Raw genomic sequence first — 13,771 nt, 5'->3', positions numbered from 1 at the left:
GAGAGCAAGCAATTCCACGAGCTTCTGAATCCAATCTACCCGACATCGCCGCCCGCCAGCGACGCCGATGGGCTCCGACGCGCCGCCTCCGTCACTCCCCCCGCCGACGAAGTACTTCTGGGGCGACGAGCCCGGGGAGGACGAGTACTACGCGTCGCAGGGCGTCCGCAACCGGCAATCCTACTTCCAGAGCCCCCACGGCCGTCTCTTTACCCAATCCTTCCACCCCATCGACCCCGCCACCGGGGCCGACCGCCCCGTCAAGGCTCTCGTCTTCATGAGCCACGGCTACGGCTCGGACACCGGCTGGCTCTTCCAGAAGATCGCCATCGCCTACGCCAACTGGGGCTACGCCGTTTACTGCGCCGACCTCCTTGGCCACGGCCGCTCCGACGGCATCCGCTGCTACCTCGGCGACATGGAGGCCGTCGCGGGCGCATCCTTGTCCTTCTTCGTCTCGGTGCGCCGGGAGTCGCCCGGCCTCCCGGCCTTCCTCTTCGGCGAGTCCATGGGCGGCGCCGCCACCCTCCTGATGTACCTCCGCTCCGACCCGGGCACCTGGACGGGACTCATCTTCTCCGCCCCACTCTTCGTCATCCCGGACGACATGAAGCCGTCCCGCCTCCACCTCTTCCTCTACGGCCTCCTCTTCGGGCTGGCCGACACCTGGGCGGCCATGCCGGACAACAAGATGGTGGGCAAGGCCATCAAGGACCCGGACCGACTCCGGGTCATCGCCTCCAACCCGCGGCGCTACACGGGGCGCCCCCGGGTGGGCACCATGAGGGAGCTCGCCCGCCTCTGCGACTACTTCAAGACCCAATTCCGCGGGGTCACGGCGCCCTTCCTGACGGTGCACGGCACCGAAGACGGGGTCACCTCGCCGGAGGGGTCGAAGACGTTCTACGAGATGGCATCGAGCGCGGACAAGAAGCTGATCATGTACGAGGGGATGTACCACTCGCTGATCCAGGGGGAGCCGGAGGAGAACAGCAGCCGGGTCCTGGCGGACATGAGGGCATGGATCGACGAGCGCGTCGAGCGGTACGCAGGCGCGGCGATGAATTGAGACGAAGGACTCCGGTGACCACCGCCGACAGGTGAACGCCAATAACGATAAGAGTACACAATTATTGTACCTGTGGTTGGGTTCGGTCTATTTGTTTTACGAATAGTTATTCTTCACTTGATATTAAGTTGATAATTGATGTGGTTAGTGCTTGCGGAATCGTTTGACCAAAACACTAAATCCACTCCAATGTGGTTGTCTTAGTCAAATCACCCTCCATAAAAATTCAACGGTGGATTCAATTCCATTATTTGGATTGTGAAATGTCATTTCTTAGATCCCACAGCTCTCTCATTTTCTCTATATATTTCCAAGCTTTTAACTCCTCTCTCTCTCTCTCTCTCTCTCTCTTTTCTTTAAGGATTATATTCTAATGAGTTAAATCGGTTGGTAAAATCTGGATTAAGATTTGTGGGGGTTGGAGGAAATGTTGCTTGAAAGAAAGGAATCTTTGGCACATGGTGCTTAGCTGGTTGTCATCCATCATAAGATACCTATATAATTTATATTTTTGAATTTACCACTGTCCAAATTGATATTATATATATATATATATATATATATATATATATATATATATATATATAAACTTGACTTATTTATCAAAATAAGATCTATCATTAAGAGGTGGGAGGTAAAAATTCTTAAGTATTTTAAATTTAGAATTATTTTTGAAAGGCTCTTATTCATAATGATAAAAGGTCAAAAATATTATCTAAATTGATGTATTATTATTTTTTGATTGACTAGACTTCGCATGTCGAAGTTTCGACATCGATGGTCGAACATATCGATTATATCAAGATTTATGTCAATTTTGATTAATAATATTTTAATTTGATTTGAGTAATTTGATGGTAATAAGATATTTTCATTCTAATTATCCTTGATTTACTAGCTAATAATTATAAGGTATTCGAATATGTTATTTTTCTATCCACACCGACGGCAAAGTAACATTCGTACACGATTTAAACGTGTAAAGTTAATTTCTATAAAAATCTTAGAGATCTACTTTTGTGGTGGCGCATAGTAGTCCAAAAGTAAACTTGGAGCTCACTTGGGTTTGGTGGCGAATCCTTATCATTATTTGGTCTCCAACAAATAAATCAATTATCCAAATGAATCCAACAAGCTTCGAGTGGTCTCCCATGATCGGGGCACTGATTTCTTGACCAGTGATAGGAGTTGAGCACGTATATATGAAGTGCCAATGTGAAGGAACAAAAAAAACCAATGTTTATTCTTCATTGAAGATTAGTTTTTCCATATTTAAACCTCAAATAATTTAATTAGTTTAAAATATTTGGCTTGAATTATTTTTTATTATAAAGAGCTATACAAAAAATATTTCAAAATTTGATAGAACTAACAACAGGTATTACAGAATATTTTTCTCAATTAACTTGTAATAAAATACTATCTTAGGTATGATAATTAATGTTAATTATTATTTACTAAAATTATTTTATCCTTGATAATTATTGACTTAGCTTTAAAAAGATCTAATTCTCGAATGAGTATCCGAGCTTATCTCTTAATCATATCAGACTTATTGAGTCAGAATTAAATTTAACTATTTTAAATATTATAATATTCACTATATTATAATTATTTTAAAATAAAATAAAAAATTAAAATTTAAATATTTATTTATAAATTAGAGAAGCATTATAAATTAGTTTTGATGATGTGCTATGGATTTCAAAGTCAAAGTTAATTTATTATTTAATTTTCATTACACATAGACAAAAGTGTTTTAAACCAAAAAAAAAAAAAGTGTACCTAATTTCTTACATTTTTGTTTTGAAATAAAGGCCTTTTTCTCTATAAAAAAAAAACATAGTGGAGGATAAAATTTTCATTTCTTTCAATCAGATTGATCGATCCGATCCATAACTACGCACATATTTGTGCATCGACTCTGATAACCTCCTCTAATTATGCATCTACTTATTATCAATGATATTATTTAATTAGGTGAATCAGTTGGTCACAAGTTTTATCTTCTTTGTAAAGTTATCTGCAAGTCTGGAAAGAAGTTGGTAGGAGGTAGGAAGTGGTCGCTAAGCACATCAACTTTATTTTAGGTGGAAACGAGGATAGAAGCGGATATGATATGACATATTTTAACATCATCTATGTGGTAACAGTTGGCGATTACTACACTGCCAACAAAAAAGCTCGAGATATGACGTTATACCTTAAACTCGAACGAGACGACCAATTGCCCTCGTATTGTTCAATGTTATACAAGTCGACGTCGTATACTACATAGTCGTTTTGGAAAACTTGGAACGACGCCATGTGGCGCGGGTCCATACAGGTCAGTTGGCACTCGACCTAAGGTACAAGCCAATCGTCAAACGAACCATGTACGACCAACCCTCGTTCATAGGTATAAAAGTTAATCTTCTAACCAACGTCAAGGGGAGAGACATCGAGCACTCAACTCTTCCCCAACTCCAATCGATACTAACTTAAGTTTCGAATGGGTCGAATCGAGAAATCTCCTTTCTAACTTCGGCCTATGTGTAGTAACTTGACGACGAAGAAATAAACAACTCTCTAAGAGAAGAAGACCACCCACGTGAGCCGAGGCTCGAACGTAACCTGACCCGACGTCTACTTTAAGTATCTAAGTGTTCAAATGGATGACCTTGCATATCCGGGATCGAACCAAGTCATGCTGACACCTCGACCACGAAACAAAGGTTCCCCAACATTATAGGATATGAATAATTCCAAATTTCATTAAAGAATATCTTAATTTATTTTATTCAATTTAATACTTTTATATAGTCAGAAAAAAGAAAGAAAGCAAAATCCCCTAAATTTCCTTCATTTTCAATGAAGAATATCTTAATTCAATATATTCAGTTTGATAGGGCTCAAGTCAATGTTGAGATGAGCACAACTTGTCTTACACATTTAATTACTCATATTCTTTAGTGGCTTCCATGACCTTGAGATTTTTTATTTTTATTTTTTTTCATGCCATCTATTGATTCGATACTGATCTTCATCTAAAAGTCAATCAAAATGGACACAAAATCATACCCAATCATCGTCCCATAAATAATTTTTAATATATTAATGAAAGGTATATAAAGTGTTTTTTAAGGACAAGTGTTTATATACTAATTATTTATTATCTTCTAGGAATCATGGAATGAGCTTTCGACCTCTTAATTTAAGGAAACCAAGTCAATATACTGAAAGCGTGATCTGTTACATGGTAGCGTGTAGGGATGTAGTGCAATATGAATCACACGTAGGTGATCAACTACGTGTTGAATTGCAAATGGAGTCCACTTGGGATAAGTCAATTGCATCCATCCTTAATCAACCAACTCCTTGAGCACATCATCTAGAAGCATCCAAGTGTCTTGTGATGCCAAAAGAAGCCATCACTTTGATCATCTTGTCCTTTTTCTTTTCTTCCTTCGCAAGAAAGATGTTGGAATAGCCGTCTTATTTCTCCTCCAACGACTTGGAACTACTCACATCACTCGTACTCTAAGAAGGATTACCACGTTGACTCCTCGTTCTCGCCTCCACTGATCCGAATGATTTGTTTTGGTCCCCATGACATTGATTTCAATTTAATTCATCTCTCATTCGGGGAATAGTTCGTTGACTGTTCCTAATTTGGAAGACGAAGACATTTACTCCTTTGATTTGAGAGTATTATGTATGTATTCCCCTTCTCATAAAAGATTGCGTCGAATGTTTATCCGATAAAATTTATTAGTGCGTCGAATTATTGGATCAATGAGAACATATTCTTTTTAGATGATTTAATGTGTCCCCATTACCGCGAAATCTCGGGCCCCACCGACGTTGTGAGGGGGGAGGAAGCCTGTATCCTGTCTCGGATTGGTCAACCCGTAACTACTTGACTTGCTCGGTCAAAATGAGGTGGAGCGGCGGCTCTGGAAAATCCAACATATCGTACCCCCGACGACGCGGTTTTGCTTACCAACCCGTGTTGTGACTGGACAAGGAAGTGGCCCCACAGGCACGTCCAATAATACAACGGTAAATGTTGAGGGGCGTTAATCTCTAGCGAGCGCAATGGCGATGCGCACACACGTGCCGCGTGGTTTCGGGTCGGCGATTTTTTGCGACGCCGAATGGAAGCCCACCACAACACGTTTACGCTGCGAAGCTTCCTCCGTCGACGCACACGCTGACGCCCATCGATGCCATCGAGAAGAACGGCAAAGCGTCTTTTATAGCCCCTTCTTCCTCCGCCTTCTCCGCCCCGCGTTCCATACCCTGTGGCCTTTCCTCCTTCCTTCTCCCCGGACCAGCGGTCGGAGCGGAGATCGGATCGGCCTCTTCTCGCCCCATTCGCCGGCGGAGACTGCACTAGAGGTCCGTTTTCCAATATCCATCTCCTTTCTCTGTTAAATCTCTTCGCGATAGAGACACTTTACGGTTGGGTTTTGTTTGATCTTGAGCTGCTACATTGGGAATCATGTACATCCTTTAGTGGATGCGATCAGATTTATCTTGTGGATTCTTTTTCCCGAGTCATGCTCCATTTGATTTTGCGGTCATAATCCGATTTTTCCGCGATTGTTTCCTGGTGGCATCATTTTTGTTGTTCGAATTCTTTTTTTTTTTTAAGAGATCATTGTCTTTGCAATGAGAGCAAAAGAAAACATTATTTGTACTCCTTTTCGATTTATGGTCAAAATCCGACTTTTCTCACAGGTTTTTCCTGATGCCATGAATTCTTTTTGTTCAACATCTCCCCTTTTTTTTCCCTTCTTTCATAGGTACTCTTTGGATGATTTTGTTTGCAGGAAGAGCAACACAAACATGATGTTTGGAATATTATGCCTTGGTGTTGTTTGTTGTTTTGCCTTCATTTATTTCGTGTTGGACTGCAAGAACAAGGAATCGTCCTGTTTCTTCTTCTTAGTGTGATAATAAGAAATGTTCTCTTGTGCTTTCTGCAGGTGTCCGCTTTCTGCTTTCTTTCGCCAATCTCTTGATCCTCTTCTTCCTATTGATCTCAGGCCGAAAAATCCAACCTTTCTCCCCCAAATTCATTTTTCCTTTGTAGCAGATTGCTCTCGTTTCGATCTCGAAAATGGCCGAGACTGAACAAAGAGCGAATGCCGCTCTGCTGCAATCATCATCCTCCCGGCTCCCTGATTTCAAGCAATCCGTCAAGCTCAAATATGTCAAGCTTGGTTATCACTACCTCATCACCCATGGGATGTATCTGTTCTTCTCGCCCCTCATTGCCGTCCTCTTGGCGCAGCTTTCCACCTTCTCCATCAAGGACCTCCATGACCTCTGGGACCATCTCCGTTTCAACCTCATCTCTGCGGTACTCTGCTCCACGCTTCTTGTCTTCCTCTCCACCGTCTACTTCCTCACGCGCCGCAGGCCAGTTTATCTGGTCAACTTCGCATGCTATAAGCCCGAGGATCCCCGGAAATGTACTAGACAAATCTTCATGGACCGGTCTACATTAACGGGGTCGTTCACGGAAGAGAACCTCGCATTCCAGCGTAAGATCCTTGAAAGGTCTGGTCTTGGTGAATCCACCTACCTCCCCGAGGCGGTCCTCAATGTTCCTCCGAATCCCTGCATGGCTGAGGCCAGGAAGGAAGCCAGAACTGTTATGTTTGGAGCCATCGATGAGCTTTTGACAAAGACTAATGTGAAACCCAAGGACATCGGTATCTTGATTGTGAATTGTAGCTTGTTCAACCCGACGCCTTCTCTCTCTGCCATGGTTGTTAACCATTACAAGCTTCGAGGAAACATTGTCAGCTATAATCTGGGTGGAATGGGGTGCAGTGCAGGTCTTCTCTCGATTGATCTTGCCAAGGATCTTCTTCAGGTCTATCCCAATTCCTATGCCTTGGTCGTCAGCATGGAGAACATCACCTTGAACTGGTACTTTGGCAACAACCGCTCCATGCTTGTCTCCAACTGCTTGTTCCGTATGGGTGGTGCTGCAATCCTTCTATCCAACAAGAGATCTGATCGCAGGCGCTCAAAGTACCAGCTCGTGCACACTGTTCGCACTCATAAAGGTGCTGATGATAAGTGCTTCAGCTGTGTCACCCAAGAAGAGGATGCGAACGGCAAGATCGGTGTCTCTCTTTCTAAAGATCTCATGGCAGTCGCCGGCGATGCCCTGAAGACCAACATTACTACGCTTGGCCCACTGGTGTTGCCCATGTCCGAACAACTCATCTTTTTGGCTACATTGGTAGCGAAGAAAGTCTTCAAAATGAAGATCAGGCCTTACATTCCCGACTTCAAGTTGGCCTTTGAGCATTTCTGCATTCATGCCGGAGGAAGGGCAGTGTTGGATGAAATAGAGAAGAACCTGCAACTCTCCGATTGGCATATGGAGCCGTCGAGGATGACACTCTATAGGTTTGGAAACACTTCGAGCAGCTCTCTCTGGTATGAATTGGCATATTCAGAAGGCAAAGGAAGGATTAAGAAGAAGGACAGAATTTGGCAAATAGCATTCGGGTCAGGGTTCAAGTGCAACAGTGCTGTCTGGAAGGCCCTGAAATCCATCAATCCTGCAAATGAGAAGAACCCATGGATGGATGAAATTAACAACTTCCCAGTTGCGGTTCCGAAGGTGTCAGCACTTTGAGCATATTTGCTGGTTAGAAAGTGATATCACATGCAGAATTAGAATCTGCACAGGTGAAACATTCGTCATGATTTGTTTTAATTGTTTTGGTGTTAGAAGGTGCATTTTTCATGCGGATAATGAATTTGATTGCTAGATTTAAAGATAAACCATGCACTCAACTGTAAGTAGACTAGGAGGGTCAAGTAGCACTATATTTCCTATTTTTGTTGTTAATGCAGACATTGGGCCTCGATTCTTGTCATAATCATTTTCTTTTGCAGTATCATTGCCTTATATATGAATCTTCTATTGATTAGTGTCATTTCATTGTATTATCCACTATTTTAATGAATGTCAAGATCTCTTGATGCATCCTCTATACCTTGTTAAAATGTCAGCCATCAATTATGTGGCACTGTTAGAAAATACTATGGGTTTCTGGAAATTATCTGGATAATCTCTGTCAACATAATCTACATTGTTTCTGTGAGATGCTTGCATAGCCCCTCTTCCCCTGATGGGAAGTGAAAGCAAACACCAATACCTCCAACCTTAGTGAGGTAATCCTGCCTAACGGGACAGTGTAGAGCCAAGGGGGATTACTCATCAAAGTTGTCGATTGCTTCGCGGTTGTTGCATTATATACTGAAATGACAGTCAAAATAAGCTACTGATGACAAAAGGCTTGAAGGTGATCATGCTCAGCAAAACCTGAATTTGTTGGATCTCGTAATCTCTGGCACAGCATATTCATATAGAGCATATGGCAAGGGCTGCAACACAGCCGAATCTCTTTGTTGAGCTGCTGACCAAGAGAAAGAAAAAAACATTACATGTTTGGTGATTTCCTTAACCTGGTTAAAGGTTAACTGACCTTCCTAAGGTTCAATTTACTCAAATAGTTTTGTAAGTTTAGTGTGAGGACACACCATACTTTCTGTAAAATACTGAATATCTTGGTGTGGTTGTATAAGTGCTCAATATCACTATTTTCTTGGCACTTTTAAGACTATCTATTATTAGGCTGTCTATGGCCTAAATTTTCTGTATGATCTTTTGAGTCTGTATTCTCAGGCAGGATGGGTTTTGAAATATAAGTATGCACAGTGAATCTTTTCTAATCAATTTTATTGTTTTGAGTTCAAATAGAAGTTTTCTAGAATTATGAATTGGATTTACCCCATTTATCCACCTCATAACTTCGTTAAAAGATTTTCTGAAATCTCCATATCTCAATTAGATTCTCTTAAAATCCAACTACAATTAACAGGATTCAAGATCCGTTAACCTTATCGGATCGGGTGTGGGTTCAAGATTTGCGCGTGTAAAATAGTCCGAATCCGGCCCGGTCTGATCTCGTTCCCGGTTCCAGAACCGAACCAAAATCCGAATCAAACGCAGGATCGCCGCCGGCCTTACGCCTCCGGCACGCTACCGAGGAAGGAAGATGCGTGTCCGGGCGAGAGCACATCACACCATCGGATAAAACAAATAGAAGCGCCCGCGCAAAACTTGCGTCGAACAGAAGGAAAACGCCCGGATACAAACACTCGATTCGCAATGGAGGAAGCGTCCTGTCGACAAGCACGGGCCACCAAAATATCGGCCGCTACCATCGCTTTCCGTGGAAGAAGAAAAGGGTTAAAGCGTTCCAACACGGAACCTGTTGCGGTGCCGTAGCTTCTCAAATTACCATGAACGGCCATGAAGCTTCTGATGTAAGCAAGCTGTGTTCTTTAATCGAGCCAAATGTCATTCACCGCTGCCGGAGCCCCGTGATTCGATGACATCGGTGATAGGGGACGCTCGGTGGGGTCACCGTGTCTCCGGTGAGAAAGTGGTGGGAAAACATGCTCACGTTGCCGATGCCCACCAGCGTGGGTATAAGTGTCTTTTCGATGACCCACCGGAATGGAGCGAAGAAAAAGGACTAATAAAGACAAAAGAAAAAGAGCAAAACCAGCGGACGGACAAAAAGAGAGGGGGAAAAAGGTTGAAATGGTCCGATCGACGCCACGTGTATTCCGCGGCATCCCCTTCCCCGCCCGCCCTTATCCACTCGTTTCCTTTGCTCCCTTAAAGCGCACGCACCCCTTTCGTTTGTCCTCTCCGTTCACGGAAACCCTCGAACAGAAGAAGAAGACGACGAGAGAGCCGAGAGAAATGGCTTCCGGTTTAGTCCTCACCTCGATCCGGCCGGCCGTGATCCGGGCGAGCGCGGCCGACGGCCGCGGGAGGCGGAAGGGCCCGGCGAAGTCCGTTGCCGGCGGTGGGGGGGGCAACAACTGGTGGGTCCCGCTTTTCGGCTGGTCGGCGGAGCCGGACTACATCGACGGCGCCGGAGCGGGAGCAGGGCCCGCGGAGGATTCCCCCAAGAAAGGGGCGACGGCGTCGGCGGGGGAAGAGGAGAGGAGGCGGCCGGCGGGGCGAAGGTTCGCGGCGTTCACGGAGGAGAAGGCAAGGGAGCTGCGGATGCGGAGCATGGAGACGGAGGCCTTCCACGACGTGATGTACCACTCCGCCATCGCCTCCCGCCTCGCCTCCGACCTCCCCCGACGTCCCCTCTCTGCCGACAACTGAGGCACCCGGTGTTCTCGATCGGATGCCCTCTCGACCGATCCCATCCGTCGACTCTGATCACGAAGACTCGTTCTATTTTTCTGCGTCCGGTCTTCACTACCTCTAATAATTTCCCTTTTTTTCTAGCGTTGTGTATATGGATTTAAGCCGCGCTGTCATGAAAGGAATTATAGTACTTCCTTTTGGGTTTATTTTACGTCGCCAAAATTTGATCTCCATGCTTTGAGAGTCATCTATCCGATTAAGATCTTACCATCAGATCTTTTATGCCCTTTAATGATTATTTCGTTGTTTTTCGTACGCTGTATTTTGTGTTGCTGTTTTATGTATCGTCATAAATTCTAATATCATACTCTTGATATATTATTCCACAATGAACTTTATAACCTTTATATCAGGGAAAGCCTTTGATGATGCATGCACTCACTGAAAAGAAGTCATGACTCATTTCAGGAAGTAATGACTAGGTTTACTAGGGTAAATTTTTATTGATAGTAAGTATATATAAATTTATATGCGCAAGAGAAATTATAAAATATAATATGTATTTAATTTTTTAATAAACAATAATACAAAATATTCATCTAAATTATTATGAAGCAATAGAGATTATAAAATATAATAATTATATATTTTTAAATTAAAAATATAATAATAATAATATATTTTTTAAATTAATTAATTAATAATATTTATTAAAATTATTTCATAATTATCATTATTGATATTGATAATACATAATAATATATTATCATAATTTTTATGGTGCTCTTACAAATCAAGCTTGAATCGAAGTAGAAGGAATTGTTTATAAAACAAAAAAAAATTGATAAAAATATCTACAAGTTAATAAGAAGTTGAGAGTCACCATTTTGAACATTGTCATGAATAAAGTAAAAATCGATAGCTATATGATTTATTTGAAAGTAAAATACAGGATTAGTATATAGATATATTACCGTGATATTATCATAATATATATTTATATATATTTATAGAAGTAACCGTTCGATATTCAACCTATATAGAAGCTCTTGCAACATAGTATTATTACTTATAACTTCTAAGAGATTGGATTGTGATTACAGAATATGATATAAGCACTAATAGAAGTCCTATCATATTTATTATCTACCCATTTGATATCAAAAAATGCATGAAGCAATCGAGGAGAGTCCCTTTGAAGAAATAAGCCAATCAATAGTACCCTTTTAAGTATTGGAGAAAGCATTAAACAATTGTCCAATGGTTGGAAGTAAACTTATTTGTAAAATACTATAGACTTCCAATAACTTGACAATACTCAGTGGTGTTATTGAGATTAGCACTATCATATAAGATAAGGGGAATACTTATAGAGATTGACGTAGCAATAGTATTTATCATAAATATAATTTTATTATAAAAGTAATAAACCATTTGTCATGTGGATGACTTGAACACCAAGAAAATAATTAAGAGATCCAAGATCTTTAATAAAAATAATAATTATTACTGATTTTATTACTAATAATAATTACATCATCCAAGTAAATTAGTAAAAACATAATTACGATTGAAAGTGAATAATGTATTTCTTTATAATCATATTTTCAAAGATATATTTATGATGTAACCTCCTTGATCATAATCTTTTTCAACATGTATGTAAGTTGCACAAGACTTTTTATGGTCTCAAACAAGCCCTTTGTGTCTAGTATCATTCAACCATGCTCCATGAAGGAAGGATGAGGTACAAAACAACAATAGCAAAATAGAGGATCAAAGAAAAAAAATATGTTGAAGCAACTATTGTTATGATACAATGAAAGAAATGATTAGCTTGAATGTTTATTGATAGTATGTATGAATTTATATACATAAATAAAGATTACAAAATATGATAATTATATATTTTTTTAAATCAATAATAAATATAAAATATTTATCTAAATTATTTTATAATATAAGAGCTCACATTAACATAATGATCTTCATCATTAATAGAATCATAATAATATGTTATCATAATTTTTTTTTATAATTTAAAATTATTATAATATTTTTATCAAAATATTAAGAGAATCATGATAATCTTATTATGATTTATTTTTCTTAATAATATTCTTTCTAATACTGGCTCTATATTATATGTTGTGCTAGATTTAGTATAAAGTGATAATAGAGGTATACATTCAAACAGTAAAATGAGATTGGATATAATACAAGATGTGCTACTCGTACAATCACCACCATAAAGACAAAGTAAAGTGACTTTGTACGCGACATTACTATCATCTTATCTGTCCTATTATACATATATACTGACTTACTCTTATCTATCCTATTATACTTTTATCTATCCTTATTCTTATCTATCATATTATACTTATATCTATCCTTATTCTTATCTATCTTATTATACTTATATCTATCCTTATTCTTATTTACTCAGTTCTCATGAAAGCATAAGAATATGTAATATGTTATATTAAAATATAAAAATAACTTTTATGTAAAGATTAAAATCAAATAATTAGATCTAGTTTAACGATGCATACCTTTTGATGTCATATGTTCAGAGATTTCTGCTTAATCTGTAAGGCATCGTCTTTAATCCAAGATCACTATTAATCTACAAAGATGAACTAGATCCTTTCTCCTCTCTTCTTATCCTTTCACATGACCAATTAGATGAATGATTTTAGTGAGAAAATTGAGAAGAAAACTATAATCCCTCAACTATTTCATTATGAGACGAAGAAAAACTGTAATTTCTCAACTATTTCGTTGCGAGACGGAGATGTGCGTCTGTGTGTGTCCTCAGTCCCTATAGGTTATCTCCCATCAAGGTTATCTTCTAAGGAATCGTAAGTTAAATGGACTTCTATTTTATTACCTAAAATATTTCAACGAAATTTAATTAATTATATTATATATCTTATCTATTTATAAAAGTTCGTAAAAATCTAACACTACCTAAATATACTACTTCGTATACACTATTTGAATGCCTGTCCATTCATTACTGTGTCACCGTGCTCAGGTAAAGGACAGTGTCGTCAGAAAGCGAGCGGGAAAGCTCTGAAACTGTGGCGTGCCGAAGACCTACAGTATGTCCTTTTCGTCTTCTTAATGATCACCTTGTGATAGTGATTAGAAATGACCCTTCCAACAGTGACAGATCCAAAGCTACTCCCTATCTATAGTGCTACAACACAAGTAGTCCAATGACCCATCTCTTGTATTTAATGACACTTTGGGTCAAGTGGAAACCATTTCCTAAATTCTATAATAAGGTATTTGCCATCATATATCTATTTCCCTATAAAATACTTATATTTAAGATATTTCTTAATTTATATTATCATTTTATTTTTTTCTCTCCTAATTTGAAAAATATATAAATTATATTTTTAATTATTTTTTATCCACTTGTTATAGTATTTCTAGCCTAGTGTTTTGGTCACCACAATAAATTACAATAAAAATACTATATAGTATACTAATTGAGTCTA

At 39.9% G+C, this 13,771-nt stretch overlaps 3 protein-coding genes across 3 annotated transcripts; all 3 read left to right on the top strand.

Annotated features, from left to right (window-relative positions):
* LOC135665251 (caffeoylshikimate esterase-like) lies at positions 1 to 1,216 on the top strand. The gene has a single exon (XM_065177168.1). It carries the CDS (start codon positions 68 to 70, stop codon positions 1,067 to 1,069), a length of 1,002 nt encoding a protein of 333 aa, XP_065033240.1. The 5' UTR covers positions 1 to 67; the 3' UTR covers positions 1,070 to 1,216.
* A 4,000-nt stretch (positions 1,217 to 5,216) lies between these two features.
* On the top strand, positions 5,217 to 10,574 carry LOC135665250 (3-ketoacyl-CoA synthase 11-like). Its single transcript, XM_065177167.1, has 2 exons — positions 5,217 to 5,449; positions 6,040 to 10,574. Exon 2 carries the CDS (start codon positions 6,174 to 6,176, stop codon positions 7,710 to 7,712), a length of 1,539 nt encoding a protein of 512 aa, XP_065033239.1. The 5' UTR covers positions 5,217 to 5,449; positions 6,040 to 6,173; the 3' UTR covers positions 7,713 to 10,574.
* LOC103990294 (uncharacterized) lies at positions 9,858 to 10,574 on the top strand. Its single transcript, XM_009409375.3, has one exon. The coding sequence runs from the start codon at positions 9,858 to 9,860 to the stop codon at positions 10,272 to 10,274; it is 417 nt and encodes a 138-aa protein (XP_009407650.2). The 3' UTR covers positions 10,275 to 10,574.
* Positions 10,575 to 13,771: the final 3,197 nt, after the last annotated feature.

Source organism: Musa acuminata, unplaced genomic scaffold, assembly GCF_036884655.1.
Source record: "Musa acuminata AAA Group cultivar baxijiao unplaced genomic scaffold, Cavendish_Baxijiao_AAA HiC_scaffold_966, whole genome shotgun sequence".
Lineage (NCBI taxonomy): Eukaryota > Viridiplantae > Streptophyta > Magnoliopsida > Zingiberales > Musaceae > Musa > Musa acuminata.
This window is presented reverse-complemented; position numbering and strand designations above follow the sequence as displayed.